At 41.6% G+C, this 18,893-nt stretch overlaps 1 protein-coding gene across 4 annotated transcripts in view; it reads right to left on the reverse strand.

Moving 5' to 3' along the window:
- The window catches only part of UBN2 (ubinuclein 2), a 2,968,476-nt gene that overhangs the window by 747,479 nt on the left and 2,202,104 nt on the right, over nucleotides 1–18,893 (reverse strand). For all 4 annotated transcript variants that reach the window (XM_044074031.1, XM_044074022.1, XM_044074006.1 and 1 more), the window contains one exon: nucleotides 7,738–7,780. In XM_044074031.1, the coding sequence (XP_043929966.1) occupies nucleotides 7,738–7,780 (43 nt within the window). The remainder of the gene's footprint in view (nucleotides 1–7,737; nucleotides 7,781–18,893) is intronic.

Consider the following 18,893-nt stretch of genomic DNA (forward strand, 5'->3'; position numbering starts at 1 on the left):
CATTTGCATGTCAACAAGCTGAAAACTTGTGGTTCCAGTTTCCATTCATGTGGGTCCATAAGATTTCTGCTTAGTTCATCTGCCAGAGTATTTAGCTTTCCTGGCAGGAATTGAGCTTGTAGATGTATTTGATAAGTCAAGGCCGTGTTCCACAATGCCATGACTAGTCTGCAAAGGGGGTAGGAATGTGTACCCCCCCTGCTTGTTTATGTACCACATGACTGTGGTGTTGTCTGTCTTTATCAGTAGTTGTCCTGGATGAAGGTAGTCCTTAAAGGCTGTCAGCGCATTCTGTACAGCTAGCATCTCTTTCTGACTGATATGTAGGTGCATTTGATTTGGGCTCCATTTGCCCTGAATGCATTTCCCTGCCAGATGCGCCCCTCAAGCATAGCCTGATGCATCTGTAGTTAGGGTTTGGGCGGCAGGGGGTGGAGTGAATGGCAGTCCCTTGTTTTGGTGGCAGGCCTCTGCCCACCATAGGAACTCTAGTTGCAGGCCAGGTATGATAGGAATCATTGTTTCCAGGCTGTGACAATGTTGAATCCATAAACTTTTTAGGTATCATTGAAGTTTCCTCATATGCAGTCTTGCATATGGAATTGGAAGAATGCAGGAGGCCATGAATCCCAAGGCCTGCAGAATCTGTCTTGCAGATAGCTGGGTTTTTGTGGCCACCTGTTTGAAGTAAGTCATCAATTGAATTTGCTTTTCTGGCGTAAGGTAAGTCATCTGGGCAGTTGTATTCAAGCTTGCACCCAGGAATGTAATTTTTTGAGAGGGTACCAGTTGTGATTTCTTTTTGTTTATGGTGTACCCTAGACAAATTAGAATCCTTTTTACAAACGCCAGATGCTTTAGAAGAGCGTCCTTGTTTTCTGCCTGAATTAGACAATCGTCCAGGTATGGATAAATTTGAATATTTCTTTGCCTGCAAAAAGCAATTACTGGTGCCATGCACTTTGTGAAGACCCTGGGCGCAGTAGATAAGCCAAAGGGCAGTGCAGAGAACTGGTAATGCAAGTAGCCTGCTTTGAAGTGGAGGTATCTTCTACAAGATTCCCTGATTGGGATATGCAGGTAAGCCTCTTTTAAGTTTAGAGTTACCAACCAGGCATCTTTGCCTAGCATAGGTAGTAACTGTTGAAGAGTCAGCATCATGAATTTTGGAATGTCCAGACATGTATTTAGAATGGATAAGTCCAGAATTGGACGCCATGAACGGTCTTTTCTGGGTACCAAGAAAAGTATTGAATAAAAACCTTGTCCCTTTTCCTTTTCTGGTACTGGATGAATAGCCCCCATATTCATGAGGGACAGAACTTGATACTGGGCCTCTGCCCACTGATTTGGAGGCAGATCTGGCCATCTGTTTGGGATTGGCAACGTGTGGAAATTAGATCTGTAACCCTGGGATACTATACTTAAAACCCATTTGTCCTGGGTAATCAGTTGCCAGTTTCATGCATGAAGTGCCAGTTTTCCCCCGAAAGGGGCGGCTAAAAGGTAAGTGCTTGGTGATTATAGTGGAAAGTCATTGAGACTGTTTACCATAGAGAGGTGCCTTGTTACTTCCAGGTTTAGAGGTGGAGGCACCCCATTGTTTTGTTCTAAAACTTCCTTGTGACTGAAACCTGGAGCATTTGGAATGTCAGGATTTGACTTGAGAGGCTCTCGTGGGAACTGGAAAGGACCAGTTCTTAGTAGGCCAGTGCCTACTTAATCTGGGTGGCTGCACTTGTAAGAAATCTTTCACAGTTTGCATAGATTTAGCTTTATCTTCCATCTTTTTTTAAACTTCTTCAGCCTTATTACCAAAGAGACGGTCCTGTTGTAAAGGAGCATCCAACAATTTTGCTTTAACATGGTCAGGCAGATTTTGCTCCTTGAGCCAAGCATGCCTTATTATCACAGATCCTGTAACAAAAGCCCTGCAAGAGGCCTCCAAAGAATCAAAACCACACTGCAAAGTATGTTTTCCAACTTGTTCAGCTGAATGTAATACATCCTGCAACTCTATTTTCCACACAGCCAGAGATCAACATAATTTTTGACATGCTGTTGATATTTAAGCATAAGAAACTGACAGTTTAAAGCCCTGGTTGCCAAGGTTGCAGACGTGTAAGCCTTCTTACCCCATCTATCCAGCGCCCTGGAATCTCTGTCAGAAGGGGTAGGATTTTTAGCAGTAGAGGCCTTAACGCCCTTGGGACCCTGAGAAATGGTTTCAGGGTCAGCAGTAGGGTTTTTGAAAAGGAATTTGTGGGAGTCAGGAACCCTGTAGTATCTGCCTGGCTTACTAGGAGCCGGAGGCAGGGAATCAGGAGTCATACTGGATTTTGAGAAAACATCATCAACAATGTCTAGAACAGGAGGTATAGCCAAAGGCTTATGCTGTGGAAGAAGAAGAAAATCCCTAAGTCTCTTTTTAGATTCAGAGAAATCCTGACTTTCCCAGTGTAAGTGTTCCCTTAAGGTATGTAAAGTTCTCCAAAAGAGAAATCCTCAGGGGGAGAAGCAGAAGGGATGGAATCTTCTGCATCAGAGTCCTCATAAGTAGGTATAGATAAATCCTGTTCAGAAAAAGAATCAGAAGAAATAGAAACCTGATCTGAAGATTCACAGTCAGTGCCTTGCCTAGGCCTCTTAGTAGGAGGGGGATGGGTACCCCTGATCAAGGTAATCTTCAGCCATTTTGATAATTTGTTTTTTAGGCATTGGGGCCTATACACATGGCCCAAGCGTCGGTATTTTAGACATAGAAGTAGATTTTGGCCTTAGTTTTGAAGATGGCGTCAGTTTAATACACAAATCTTTAGGCTTGAAAACACCCCCAGAAGCTGGTGCCTGCTCAGTGGCTCCAGACCCATCTAAGGTAGAGACATCCACAGGTTCAATACTTAAAGCATCTGGCGGCATACCGGACTCTGAATGGGTCTCAGTAAAGGCTTGTGAATCAAAAGTAGCGGGTATCACGGGCTGCGAAAGCACCTCACTGAGTACTGGCGAACCGGTGCCTGGCTTAGGAGAAGCATCGTCGTCAGTTTTGGACCTCAACGGTCTGTCTCTGTCTTTTTCTTTGCGTTTTTTAGGTATTCCGGTAGTCGGATTGCTAACCGACGACATTTCTGGATAGTTAAATCTTGAGCCAAAATAATTAGAAGCAACAATATACCGACGTTTAATCGTGCGTTGATTAAATTTAGCACAAAACTGACAGCAAGGCATGTTGTGGTCATGGCCTAGACAAGGAATACAGTACAAATGAAAATCCTTATGAGGTATTTGCTTCCCACAAGTAATGCAATTATTAACTTTTACTGACATCGGTAAGAAGCAAGAAAAAGTTTCCCCAATGGGGTACTTGGCTTTTAGTTGAAGACTTCGGTTCTGAAACTTGAAAACAAAATTTCAGGAGTCGGCCGACCGGCACTTGCCAACTGCTTCTGCTTCGGGCACCACACGGCAAGAAAGACTGATGTAATGACGGTGGCTGCATGTTTTATACCCCTGACGACCTGACGTCATGGAAGAAGGGACAGCAACCGACGCAGGACCCAAGACTTTGTTAATCAGGCTGACTGAGGGCAACCTGCCAGCAGATTACCCAAATGTAATGACTGCAACAGTGAAACACGGAGAACATCACAGCACATGTGCCCTGTCACTAAATCAGAAGTAAAAACTGGACGTATTTCCAGAACAGGGATGTTTGCCATCACTGGCTTTATGATTAATTTATGGTTTTCCCCTACCAATGTCTATGCATCAAAGCAAATGCATGAAGACAAAGTCATAGACACATCTTTATATCTAAAGTCACAGGTATGTGCATTCTGTAGGTGACATTATGTTTAAGAAATTTGTTAAATTATTTCAAATGGTTAATAGATATAGTCTTGTCCTGAAAATGTTAATGAGAACATCCTGAAGCAAAAACGATATACTTATACTTGCATGCAGGATTGAATTCAGGCCAAAATGGTCACAAAACTGACAACCTGCAACATTTACAAAACAGCATATAGTTTTCTATACAGAACAAATATAATGCCTATAAAAACAGAGTTTTTGTAACTTCAGGAATACAAAAAATATATTCATGTATACAATGATGATTTTATAATGATGTAGCATACAAAAACATTATTTTTTTTCTTTTCATAACAACTTAAGCTGCAGATGCAAATTATCTTTGAGGCTGCAAGCAGAATTGAGGATTTTTTTTCTGGGGGAGGGGACTTATCTCTTGAAAATTTCAAGAAAGTATTTTGAACAGTTTTAAAAACACAAACTTACACACATACAGAAAACAACCTAAAGATCCTTGATGAATTCAGAATTACAGTAAAATAAATAAATAAATAAAAATAATGACAGAAGGCTGCCCGTACACAAAATATGAGAAGTGATATTCATAGTGTCACTGGCTTTTCAACAAGGTGACTGTTTCTAATATCACAGCTGATCTTCAGTGTTCAGAGACTGTATGAAATATGTCCATATGGTGGCAACTCAACCAATGCCTGCTTACTATTTTTTTTTTTTAAAGAAGGTGTAAATTGCTGTCCTGGAATAGCATTTGATTGCACTCCTCCCCTCCCCCACTATCCTCCAATGAATTCAGGCATCCTCTAATGCAATTTGCTTGCTGTTCACGTTCCCTACAATTCACCACGACATACTAGCTTACAGGTATAACCTTTGCTGGGAGGGTCTCCCTTCAAGGACATCTCTGTACAATGGTATATCTGGAGTTCATGTGTGCTAGCTTTAAGGGGAGTGAGCTGACATGCACCATCAGTGAAACATGGCATAGTGAGCAGTTGTCAGGCTACAGTCTCAAGGTGGTCATTTTTTTTCAAGATCCACCTCCCCCTCCGATGTGCAAGGGTGGCATTACTTTAGCGAGTGCTCAATGGCACAATATGGGGAATGATCTACCTTTGCATCACATTCCACCCTTTTTGTCCACCCAACCAATACAGCAGTGGCTCTTATGGCCCTATCACTACTCCTGAAGGCTTGTGATGCTGACAGCGTGGCCCCAGCATGCCCTCACAACCTTCTCCCTGCAACAAGCAAGCAGGCAACATCTCATCATTCCTCTTCCCCATGAATCACAACCAGTAGGTGCAAGGGATGCTACTTGAACTTGGATCACCTGGGTCATAGTGAGGACTTGATTCATCAATGCCAGTAAAGATGGCTACCATTTCTCAAGTTTCCATGTTTTTATGAAAACAAACAGGCGTCTGACAACTACTTGAATACTTTACTGTCTCAGTTTTCTTAGGCAAAGCCTAAGATTTGCTGCCCTTCCCTCTCTCATTTTACATTTCAAATAATTTAAACTTTTCAGTTACTTATTCTGGCAAATGAATGGCATATATACAACTCTTTCCAGTCTATGGAAAAGTACTTTTCTGTATCTTAGTAAACCATGCTCTCTTTATTTATTTCTACCCCCAGAGTTTTTGCAATACAACTCCATCACATTTCATCTTTAGTGCCTTATGCATCTACTATTCCCAAACTCTCTCATTTTTTTCCAATGGGCAAAGGCTAACCCCCTAGACTGTCACCATATGTGGTTCCCCTCCATTATCCTTTACTATCCCAGCTGGCTTCCTGTATATCCACCTTAAACAAGCTGGACCAAGACCACTTGACTCCGACACTACTTACCACTTTTTTCTCTAGGAGATCTCCCCTCCTGTCATCCACTATTCCCTCCTATCTAATCACCTCACCAGCCAAATATACAATTTAAATTGTTTTCTACTTCCTCATCTTTTCAAGATAGCAAATCATGTCGGACTCAGTCAAAAGCTTTGAAGATCAGATAAATCTAATCCACTGCGATTGTCTTTGTCTATTTTCTTTTCATCTCAATCAAAGAAAGGCATCAAGATAGTCCTAGGCAATCTACTTACTATGAATCCATGATGAAATTCATTAAGCAGCCCATTTGCTACTGGAACCTTGTAAGCCTGAATGTCAAGAATGCTATTATCATTTTACTAACTAGTATGGTCACACCCACTGGCCTGTATTATCCAGACAGCTCCTTTTTCCATCTTTGTGGGTGGGCATCATCACTGTTCATCTCCCATCACTCAGGACCACATCATCCTTAACTCACACCACATGTATCCTACGTCAATCTGATGATGCAGTTTTTTCCCCCCCTTTAAGTTTGACTGGTCCATTACACAATTTTAAGATAAAGTAATTTTACCAAATATTTGTCGTGTACTACATTATATACCAATATCAAACATCCTCATTTTCTTCAGTAAGGAATGGAATATACATTCACACATTCTAATGTCTGTGGGTAACTTTTATCCATAATATAGTTTCAATTTTTTTTCTGTCTCTTGTAATGAAAGTGATTATTTTTCCATACTCTTGATTTATATATTGTTAAAATTTAAAAAGTAACATTATTAAAGATAATTAAGATTTCCCCATTATAACCAGTCTCAGGAAAAACAGTGCGAAGATCTGGTAAAGATCAACTCTTTCATAACCACAAGTGCAAATAGCTTATTTTTATGTTGAAAACAGATTCAGTACTTTACTCTGTATTTGATATATATGCCCAAGTGAAGTGGTGCTCACATAACAACAATTTTATTAAATTTCAATGTAAAATGCTAACTTGAAAGGCACCATACTAACTGATTCATCAGAAACTATGAGGAAGCAGTCTCAGACTTAAAACAGTTACAAAAATGCACAACATAATTCTGAGCAAGTCTGACTGTCCATAGGCTGTATCCTTGTAAGCCTTTGTGGAAATGACAACTATGGATGTATACTACTGATTGACAGTTACTCCATGATGAAACAAGTGGCTCATATACTCCAGGAAATACAACAGGAAAGGAGATTATGCATTTTCACTGTAGTAGCAGCAGCTGAGTGATTAAAACATAAGCATTCTAAACTACATAGTGAATCTGAATAGAGAGCCTTTTCAGTTTGGCTCCATAAGTTTTCCAACATGTGGATGGATGATATACCATAATAAATCATGGGCTCCATATCCCAAACATGAAAGTCTACATTTCAAATTCTAAATGTTAACAAAAATGTAAGTTTTCTAAAGAATTTGAAAACTGCTTTTCTGTAGATACAATAGCCACTACACTGCCATACTGAGGTCTCTGCACCTCAGAGAAAGTTTGCCAGTGATGACCTCTTTCCAAACCAGTACATGGTCACTCTCAGTACAAGTGCAATAACATTTGTGACAACCAGTGTATACCACCCGAACATTAAGAATGCAAAAAACACAAGTCAAGTTAAGAGATAAAAGGACATCAGAACTGAATACAACAATCAACTTTTCACCTGACAGCGATATACTCTGACAAGTCTAACATGACAGTAAGCATTGGTGAGACACTGAACAGACACTTGTGAAGCTAAGGAAAACAAGGAAAGATAAACAACATTGGCTCATTTCACAGTATATGGGCTCCTGAAATTAATTCAGAATTGTCATATTAAAAATAACTAAGCCAACAGTATTCTAACAATACCAGGCCACAACATTGTTCACGTGATTCTTTCCGATAGTCTGGAACACTGCAGGAGTGGTTTTATACTTGACAGAGTGAAAAACTTAAGAATGTGTAATGGAATTTTTCCATGAACAATTTCATCTTGTTTGCCAAAAAGGAACAAGCTGCTTGAAATAAGACATGAAAGTTACCACATACTCACCTTAAGTTTTGGTTTGGGAGCAAGCATCACCTTCTTTTTGGACCTGTAAAATGCAAATAAAGAAAAAAAATAAAATAAAACAATATGCCCAAAATTACATTTACACAAAAATAAAAATAAAAAAAAAATGCTGTTCTGCTGCTTTTATCATATGAGACATGATGCCACAGCACATATATCTCTATCACATTATTTTGATACCATCCCATGTATCTCTACCAAAACTCACCAATATTTGCTAAATTAGACACCTCCAATACAAAACAAGCTACAGATCAATGTCTCTTAAACAACATACTGTGGGCAAAAGTCAAACATTGTGCCCCATAGAGCAAGGCTGGTAAGCTGTAGAATGGCATGCCAAAGTCAAGTGCGACTCAATTAATGATACACCGTTCAAGACTTTGCATGTCATCTTACCCCACTTTGTAACCACAATGTTTCATGCATATAGCACATATGAATATCACCACCTCAAAGGATCTCATGCCATTCAAAGATAGTACTATTGCATGCAGGCTGGTCCCTATCACATACATTACTATGTAAACAGAGTTTATTTTTATCTGTATTTTTTTTTGTGGGGTAGAGCACTGATCTCTATGGACCTTTTCTCATACTCAGCCCAGGAAAGGAGTCTGGTTAAGTGACTTGCTCAGAGTCCTACAGGGAGGCAATGGAGGCTGTGGGAAACGAACCTTGCACTTCTGGAACATACACAACAGCTCATTAATAGCTCCTTAATCCACTAAGCCAGCTATCAAAGTTGTCATACAGCATCTGACTACTGCAGACCCCTTCCAAGTTGATGAGTTGTTCGGCATACAGAAGAGAGCAACATCAGTTAGTTAAAAAAGGGGGGTGGGGAGAGAGTTGCACAGCAGCAAAACTTTGCCAGCAAATTAATTTTGTGTGATACAGCCAAACCTGCTACCACAGCAACACTATCCCATCCTGGAATGCTGCTGGCTAACTAACATCAATGAAAGAATTTAACACTTAGCCAAATTCAAAATTCTGAAAAGAAACCCTTGTGCAAGGTAAAAATTTAAAACTATTAACTGAATAAGAAGTCACTCAGTGAGTTGCAACTATCACAGGGAGAAAACTGACTTTACAAATTCACATCAACTGAACCTTAAAAATAAAGCATTAAAACTAATAGCTAATGGCACTTCTGTACGAGGTACTCACTATAAAGTACAGCTGTGTAAAGATATTAACAATTATTATTCATTAAGCTACTCTACTACTCATCAAGTGTGAAAAGGACAAGGTTTTAACTCATCGGAAATATTGCCTGTTGACTTCATTAATTATTTCACAGAGAAAATCACTAGTGGTGAATTTTCTATTAGCAAGCTGGCAGTAATTTGCTGTGGGTAAGTTCTTCTCTTTCCTCCTGGGCCATGCGACAGTAAAGGCATTATATTTAAGTAAGGGAGGGGTTATGGAGGTTAAAGCACTCCAACAGAGTTAGTGCAAAAAATGTTTTTTCAAGTCATTATGATCTGAAGAGAAGCCTTTTTCATTCAGCTAAAGCTTCAGGTAACAGAAATCAATAAAAAGCAAAGGAAGCTATTAATTCATTCTCAAATTTACACGTCATCTAGCTAACAGTCACTAAAGGGGCTGAAGCCTGTCCTGGCACTTAATGAGCACAAAGCAGAAAAACACTCAACAGGTTGTCAGTATATCATAGGATGCCCACCTATGGGCAATATGGAGTATCACAAATTTATAAACTGGTCTTTAGGATGTGGGAGAAAATTTGAGCACGCAACAAAAAAAGAATTCAAACACAGGAAGGACATGCTGGTGGAGATGATCAAGAGCAAACAGGTTGAGAATGTCAAAAGATACACGTTAATGGATGAATATGTCAGTCCTTGATCAAAATATTGTGAACTTATAATAACAGAAAAGTTGCTCAGGCTAGCTGTTGCCTGCTACATTAAAATGAAAATGAACTCAGCTAAATTGGACTTTCTGGGGCTTGGCATTCTAAATACTTGCATGATGTGGACCACTGAGGGGAGAGCAAATAAAGTACAGTTGTGTACTTGTTTTTCTTTCAGCTTTTCCCGGTTAGGGGTCGCCACAACAGAACTCCGGTCCGCTAATGATTGGCAGTCGATTTTTATGGTGCCGAGGTGCCAGCCCAACGCTTAACCTTCAACGAAGGCACACCCATTCACACACGTCTTTCGAACACTTACCATAAATGTAGATGTTCGAGTGTATTCACTGTTGCAGTCATCACATTTGGGTTATCTGCCTGCAGGTAGCCCTCAGCCGGCCTGAATATCAAAGTCTTGGATTCCTGCATCGGATGCTGTCTCTTCTTCCATGACGTCAGGTCGTCAGGGGTATAAAACATGCAGCTGACGCCATTACATCAGTTTTTCTTGACCCAGATGTCAGGTACCCCCACAATGGGAAGCAATTATATGTTACGGTACTCCTCCAACAAAAAGCAAATACACCGGAAAGCTTAAATACACCAAACAATAAGGAAAGGTAGAGCCAAGAAAAGTCAGGGGGCTGGAGGGAGGGTAACCAGGACTGCAACAGTGAATACACTTGAACATCTACATTTATGGTAAGTGTACACAAAGTACAGTTTTGTACCTACCATAAATGTAGATGTTCGAGGATCCACATTGCCTCAGTCTTTTCTTTTGCCAGATGTCCAAGACCCTAAAAAAAAAGTCCCAAAATACCTGCACAAAAAAAAAAACAATATATACAGATATATATAATAAATATCAATATAACATCCTACCCTACACACACACACCACCCAGAGGAAGGGAGGGGAATTGGAGGCAGGCAATGTGGATCCTCTACATTCCTACATCATACATTATGGTAGTACAAAAATAGTACCTTGTTCTTCCCACATTGCTGCAGTCCAAGCGGAGCTGACAACATGCCTTGCAAAATAGCTGTGGCAAAAAAAGCCCTAGACTTAGAGTAGAGAGAGGAAGGATAATGCTTTTAGAAGAAATGCACTGAACTCATGTAGCTGAGTGGAATGAGGCCTAATCCCAGCTGGAATCTCTCCTTGCCATGATGGAATAACAAAAATGAAATGCAAACCCAATCCATTAGATAGTTGCTTGACTTACACAGCACCTTGCCCCTGAGAACTCAAAAAAAAAACAAACAACAAACAATGAGACTGCCTGAAAGTCCTTAGTCCTTATAAAATAATAACGAACTGCCTATGTACATCTAAAGTGTGCAAAATCTTTCCCTTTATTTTGGATCTGGATCAGAGTGGGCAAATGAATGAATAGTTTGGTTTAAGCCACTAGAAACCACCTTAGTATGGCAGGAAGGATTAGTTGGAAAATCAGAAAGGCTCTACTGCCATAAGGGCCTGCAACTCAGAAACCCTTCTTGCAGAAGTAATAGCCAACAAAAAGTCTTCCAATGACAAATATTTCAAATCAGCAGTACCGCAGGCAAAAAGGTTGTAGAGTGTAGAGTAAGTTTTCCAAAATTGAGATCCCAAGCAGGAGTAGGTAGAGCTTACGTAGCTTATTATTCTCTGCCCCTCTGATGAAACTGAGAAACAAAACAAGGATGCGAAAAAGTGTGGTGGTCACAATCATAGTGAGCTGAAATTGCTGCAGCATGAATTGAAAGAGAGAGAAGGACAAACCTCCAAGAATAAGATAGATATTGAAGAGCCACACTCAAATTAGGCTCAGAAATCCAAATTCCAATAAAATCTCTTCCCATTTTTTTTCGTACACTTTGTTTGTACTAGGTCTTCTTTAGCTTCCACTTATCACATTTAAAACTTGTTGAGAAGTTGAGAGACCTGTCTCTCTCTAGAATATGAATATGCCATGCTGTTGAATGAAGAAAGCTTGATGACATTGAGCAGGTGGCCTCTGAGTGAGACAACAGGGAGCGGAAGTGGTAAAGGGTAAAAGGGCTGCTTAGACTCCTCAGTCATCCTCAGTAATGGGTACCAGTTTCTGCGAGAGCTATTAAAGCTATTAAATCTTGTCTTGTCTCTTCTTTACCTTTGCATCCACTTTCCAAGCTGTGTGATGTAACCTTTTGTGCAAAACTTTTGCTGGTGGGGTTTAGTGGAAGCTTAACAGATAGATTATGTCTCAGAAACCTTGCCTGAAGAGTTAGTTGCAAGCTGGCGCAGTCTCCCCCATAAAATCATTGCTTGCCTGCACAATGGGTAAGAATGTGTTCCCCCTGTTTGTTGATGTACCACATGACAGTTGTGTTGTCTGTTAGAATCAACACCTGCTGAAGAAGTAACTCAACTGAAAGCCATTATGCAAACTGGGACTCAACATCTCCTTCATGTTGATATGTGTATGCTGTAGTCTGTCAGGCCACTTGTCTTGTATCCACTTTCCATTTAGATGAGCTCCTCCCATCTGGAGTAACTGAGAAATTTGCTTGTGAGCCTCCTGTACTATGTTCTTCGTGTTTCACTGTTGCAGTCATCACATTTGGGTAGATTCCCAAAGCGAAGGAATGGAGGAGGAAGTTAGAGAGCATTAGGGCCAGCTATTAAGCCCTGCAAGACTGCAGTGGCAATACCATTCTCTGGATTTAGGAAAAATAGTCATGTGGTAATGCTTGGTGAAGGTATATACAGAGCTCCAGGTAGCAGCTTCTAGGATATCCCTGGTAGGGACACCTCTGAGAAAGGCTGTAGAGGTAGATACAGCCCTGGTGGAATATGATCTTATCCCCTGTGGGGTAGGTTTTCCATGGTGCTTACAGCAGAAATGAATGCAATGGGCTATTCACTTAGAAATGGTTTGCTTTGAAATGGCCTTCCCCTCTGCCCTAGCAGCAAAGCCAACTAGCAGCTGTTCAGATTTTCTGACAGGCTTAGTCCTGTCCAAATACAATCCAAGTTGTCTGTGCACGTCCAAAGAGTGCAGTATTCATTCTCCTTTGTTTTGTGGATTCGGAAAAAAGGTAGGCAAATGAATGGACTGATTAAGGACCACACCAGACACCACCTTGGGCATAAAGGAAGGATTGGTCCTGAGGGAAACCATGTCTGCATGGAAGATAATGAAGTGCTCCACTGCCATGAGGACCTGTAATTCAGACACTCTTTTTGCTGAAGTGATGGCTAGAAGGAAGGTTGTTCTCCAAGAGAGGAATTTCAACTCTGCAGTTGCAGCTGGCTCAAAAGGAGGGAGAGTGAGCTTTTCCAATACAAAGTTAAGGTCCCAGGCTAGAGTAGGGGCTCTCCTGGGGGATCTTAAATTGTTGGCCCCTCTGAGGAATTGCTTTAGCAGGGGGTGAGAAAAGATGGGAGGTTCAATATTATAATGTGCTGAAATGGCAGAGGCATGAATTTTAATGGATGAGAAGGAAAGGCCCCTGTGGAGCATTTCTGTTAAGTACTGAAGAATATGAGGAAAGCTGGGCACCGTTGTGCCCATCCCCTTGAGTCTGACTCCAGTATCTTTTCCACTTTTCAGCATAGGATTTTCTAGTACTAGGCCTCCTTGCCTCCAGAATGACATCTAACACCTGCTTACTGAGTGATTCTACTGGACAGCTCAAGGAATTAACCAGGCTGCAAGGTTCAGGGTTTGAAGCTGAGGGTGCAGAATCTGGCCCACCTCCTGGGACAGCAAGCAAGGGGTCTAAGGCAGGTGCCATGGTTCCAGCAGTGTCATACTGCACAACAGGGGGTACCATTGCTGGCATGGCCAGTCTGGTGCAATCAGTATTGTCCTTGGTATGTCCTGTTTGATCTTTAGCAGAACCTTCGAGGGGAGAGGCAGAGGTGGAAAGGCATAAACTGAGATGATTTCCCAGGTAAAGGACAGGGCATCCACTTTTCAAGCTTGACTATGGGAAGTCCTTGTGCAGAATTTGTCCAATTGGTAGTTCTGAGGGAAAGCAAACAGTTCTATCTCTGGGGTCCCCATTTGTTTCTCAAGGGGTTGAATATTTTTGGCTCCAGTTTCCATTCATGTGGGTCCATGAGGTTTCTGCTTAGGTCATCTGCCAGTGAATTTAGCTTGCCTGGCAGGAATTGAGCTTGTAAATGCACTTGGTAGCTCAAGGCTGTGTTCCACAGAGTCATGGCTAGTCTGCAGAGAGGGTACGAATGGGTTCCTCCCTGCTTGTTTATGTACCACATAACTGTGGTGTTGTCTGTCTTTACCAATAATTGTCCTGGAAGAATGTGGTCCTTGAAGGCTGTCAGGGAATTCTATACAGCTAACATTTCTTTTTGGTTGATATGCAGGTGCATCTGTCTTGGGTTCCACTTACCCTGAATGCATTGCCCTGCCAAGTGAGCCCCCCCCATGCATAGCCTGATGTGTCTGTTGTTAGGGTTTGGGCGGCAGGGGGTAGAGTGAAAGGGAGCCCTTTGTTGTGGTAGCAGGCCTCTGCCCACCAAAGGAACTCTGTCTTTATACAAGGAATGATAGGAATCATTGATTTGAGGTTCTGAGAATGTTGACACCATAGGCTTTTTAGATACTATTGCTGTTTCCTCATATGCAGTCTTGCATATGGAATTAGTAGAATGCAAGCAGCCATGAACCCCATGGCTTGCAGATAGCTGGGTTTTTGTGGCCAGTAGTTTGAAGTAGGTTCTTAAATAAACTTGTTTCTCTGGAGTGAGGAAAGCCATCTGGAAAGTTGTATTCAAGCTTGCTCTCAGGAATACAATTTATTGGCAGGGTACTAGGTGAGATTTCTTTTTGTTTATGGTGTACCCTAGTGAGTTCAGAAGTTTCTTCACGAATGCCAGATGTTTTAATAGCAATTCCTGGCTTTCTCCCTGTGTCAGACAATCGTCCAAGTATGGGTATATCTGAATATTTCTCTGCCTGCAAAATGCAATGGCTGGAGTTAGACACTTTGTGAATACCCTGGGCGCAGTAGATAAGCCAAAGGGAAGTTAAGGGAACTGAAAGTGCATGGAGGCTGCCCTGAAGCGAAAGGTATTTCCTGCAAGATTCCCTTATTGGAATGTGCAGGTAAGCGTCCTTTAAGTCTGAAGTGGCCAACCAGGCATCTTTGCATATCATAGGATGCAGCTGTTGAAGTGTTAGCATCTTGAATTTTGGGATTACCAAAAAAAGTGTATAGAATAGAGAGGTCCAGGATAGGATGCCAGGAGCTGTCTTTTCTGGGTACCAGGAAAAGTCTTGAATAAAAACCTTGTCCCCTTTCTTCTGCTTGGACGGATTGAATAGCCCTGATAGTTAGAAGAAAGAGAACCTGCTGTTGAGGCTCTGCCCACTGATTTGGGGGTAGGTCTGGCCAACCGTTTGGGGTTGGTAGGGTGTGGAAGTGGAATCTGTATCCTTGGGAAACTATATTCAAAACCCATTTGTCCTGGGTAATGGAGTTCCCAGTTTTTTGCATGCAGGGCGAGCTTTCCTCCTACAGGAGCAGGTAGTTGAGCAGGGCTTGGAAGGTTTAAGGTTAAGTCACTGTGCCATTTTTCCATAGGGGGTGTCTTACTACTCCCTGCTTTGGAAGTGGGAGCCCCCCACTGCTTAGGCCTGTGCGTAGCATGAGACTGTAACCTAGGTGGTCTGCTGTTCCTGGGTTTGGACTGAGAAGGCCTGGAAGAGGCTGGAAAGGACCAATTCTTTGAAGGTCAATGCCTACTAAATCTGGGAGGCTGTACTTGCAGGAAATCTTTAACAGTTTGCATAGATTTAGCTTTTTCCTCCATCTTTTTGAGGACTTCTTCAGCTTTGCTGCCAAACATGTGGTCTTGGTTTAAGGGAGCATCCAGCAATTTAGCTTTAACATGACCTGGTAAGTTTTGCTCCTTAAGCCAAGCATATCTTCTAAGTACAGACCCAGTGACTGCAGCCCTATAAGATGCTTCTAAAGAGTCAAAACCACATTGCAAAGTAGGTTTACCAACTTGTTTCGCAGAATACATTAATTCCGGTAATTCTTTGTGTTCAGGTACTCTGTAATACCTGTCAGGTTTTCTAGCAGCTGGAGGTAAAGTGTCTGGGGAAATGCTAGATTCCAAGAAGGCATCATCTACAATGTCCAGAACAGAAGGAATAGCTAAAGGCCTATGTTGAGGGAGGAGTAAGAATTCCCTAAGCCTCTTTTTGGAGTCAAGAGTAATCCTGGCTTTTCCAGTGGAAATGCTCTCTAAAAATGTGCAAGGTTTCACCAAAGGAGAAATCCTCTGGAGGGAATGCAGAGGGAATGGAGTCCTCTGCATAAGAATCCTCATAGGTATATAAGGGCAAATCCTGGTAATCAGAAGAAACAGAAATATCAGATTCCTGATCAGAAGAATCAGAAAGAAAATCAGTTCTAGGTCTCTTAGAGGGGGAAGGCTGGCTTCCTCTAATTAAGGTAATAAGGTCTTTAGCCATTCTAAGCATTTGTTTTTTAGGCATATGGGCCTGAGCATACAGTTTGGAAGTCGGTCTTCTAGGCGTGGGTCGAGTTTTAGGCCTGGATGAAGAAGATGGTGTCAGTTTAAAATGCAAGTCTGTAGGCCTGAATACACCCTCAGAAGCCGGTGCCTGCACAGTGGCTCCAGATCCATCCAATGTAGAGACATCCGCAGGTTCCATAGTCGAAGAAGCATCTCGTGGCATAAGTAGCGGGTATCAGGGGCTGCGAAAGCGCCTAAGTACTGGCAGACTGGCGACTACCTTAACGGAAGCGTCATCGGCAGTTTTGGACCTATTCAGTCTGTCTCTGTCTTTATCCTTACGTTTTTTCAGAACAGCGGTAGTGGGATGGCTTACCAAAGCCATTTCTGGATAGTTAAACCGAGTACCAAAAGAATTTGCTCCAAATATAGGCTGACAATGAATAGTACAAGGGTTGAACAAGTTACAAAACTGACAGCGAGGGACATCGTGGTCTGGGCCTAAGCAAGGAATGCAGTATGAATGAAAATCTTTATGAGGTATTTGCTTTCCACAGGTAATACAATTGTTAACTTTTACTGACATCGGTTAGAGCAAGAAAAAGAATCCCCAATGGGGTACTTAGCTTTTTTGAAGACTTTGGTTCTGAAACTCGAAAACGAAAATTTCAGGAGTCGGCCAACTGGCACTTGTGAACTGCTTCTGCTTTGGGCACCTTTCGGCAAGAAAGACTGATGTAATGGCGTCAGCTGCATGTTTTATACCCCTGACGACTGGACGTCATGGATGAAGAGACAGCAGCCGACACAGTAATCCAAGACTTTGATATTCAGGCCGGCTGAGGGCTACCTGCAGGCAGATAACCCAAATGTGATGACTGCAACAGTGAAACACAAAGAACATCAAAGTGGCTAACAAGATACTGTTCAAGCTTTCAGTTTGAGGTCCTTAAAGCAGAACTCAAAATTTAACTCAACTCTTAGGTTGTTACACTCCCTACAATGTGGTCCAGTATTGTGTCGGTACCAGAAACCCACTTGTACTTTATAAAAATTGAAGTTATGTACTCATCATAACTATGCATCTGTGTTGTCCATTTTCATTCTTCCTCAACATATGGATTACGGCTCTGACTCAGCTGCATTCCACAGACTTGTGGATCCAACTCTCTCAGTCTACAATATCTTAGATCGAGTTTACTGCCTTACAGATCAAAATATATAGTTAAAAAAAAAAGGAAGTAACGGCAAAGCTAAGGTTCACCCCTGGAAAAAAATATTCCAAACTATCCATTATATCACTTCAGAAGATGACAGGAAGGGAGAAGGAGAGAGAGGAGTTGAGGAAGAATGAAAATGGACAGCACAGATATGATGAGTACATAACTTTAATATCTGATGCTGTCCTTTTTATTCTTCCTCAATATATGGGATAGAGTCCCCAGCTAGGTGAATCCTGGATGGCCTTCATGGAAGGATATTCCACAGAACTGCCAAACCAAACGCAGCTCTACTTCTACAAGTCAAGTCTAGATTGTAATGAGCAATAAAGGCATGGGCATTAGACCAGGTAGCTACTCCATAAGTATCAATGAAAGTTCTAGACCAGAAGGCATAAGAAGTTACCATGACTCTAGTTGAATGTGCCTTAAGAGGATTTAGAAGGGAGAGACCTTGCTGGGAATATACAAAAGAAATGCAATTAGTAATCCATTTGTCCGGGGTAACTTTAGAAATTGGTGATCCAAATCTGTTTGGTGAGAGACAGACAAACATCTGGTTAGCAGCCATGTTAAATTTTCATTCAGGAGGGAAAGATTATTCTTCTAAATTGTGCAACGCTTTCCTAAAGGGTACCTTTTTACTCAGGCCTCCAATGAAGGATCTGTCACCTCCTTGGATTTTGACAGTCATACTTCAGGGGTTGACACAACAACCTTTTATTACATCCTCAAGGAGAATTTCTTAACTCCAGGATCTATCATCCAAATTTCCTTACATCGTTTTTTGCAAAGATAGTGTTACCTTATGAACCAGCCTCTCAGTTGAAGATCAGTCAAACATTTCATTTGCTTATCTTCTTCCCTAATTTTTCAAATAAAGGAGATTACATGCTGCATCTTTTAGATATGCATAGAGAACTATGTTTCTACTTACACAGGACAAAGGATTTCAGGAAAACAAACTGTACTTTGACTGTGGAAAAAGTAGCACCTTTCAGAAAGAGATGCTAAAGCCTCCAGTACCAAAGAATTAGAAGCAGTAAAGGGTCAATTTCTTTTTTAAGGGCCAAAATAGAGAATCTTTTCCATTTACTCCTGTAAATCATTCTAGTAGAAGCTTAAGTATATGACGACCCAGGGAGGAAAGCCTGGGCTGTTTAGCTATTAATCAAATTGGAAAAAACATAGAGTTAGTATGAAGCGTAGAATACTGGGATAGTTCATCCCAGAGGGATGTGAGAAAAGGTTTGGACTGGGGTCCAGTATCCATGGGGGATAACAAAGATGAGCCCAAAGGAAGGGGAACCACACTTGGCAAGGCCAAAAAGGAGGCAATGAGGGTATCTAAGCTCTTCAACTGACTGACTTTCGGTAAGAATTTCAGAGGTACCAAGGGATAGGCATATAGGAGACCAGAGGGGAAACATGGACAAGAGCATCTCTCAGTAACTCCCCCTGAGTGGGACCAGGGCAAAATACCTCCTGTACCTGTTGTGGGGAGATGCAGAGATCACAGCAAGGCTGACCTCAATGATGGAAAATCTTAC

The sequence above is a fragment of the Protopterus annectens genome, chromosome 1.part1 (assembly GCF_019279795.1).
Source record: "Protopterus annectens isolate FY-2018-M chromosome 1.part1, PAN1.0, whole genome shotgun sequence".
Classification (NCBI taxonomy): domain Eukaryota; kingdom Metazoa; phylum Chordata; order Ceratodontiformes; family Protopteridae; genus Protopterus; species Protopterus annectens.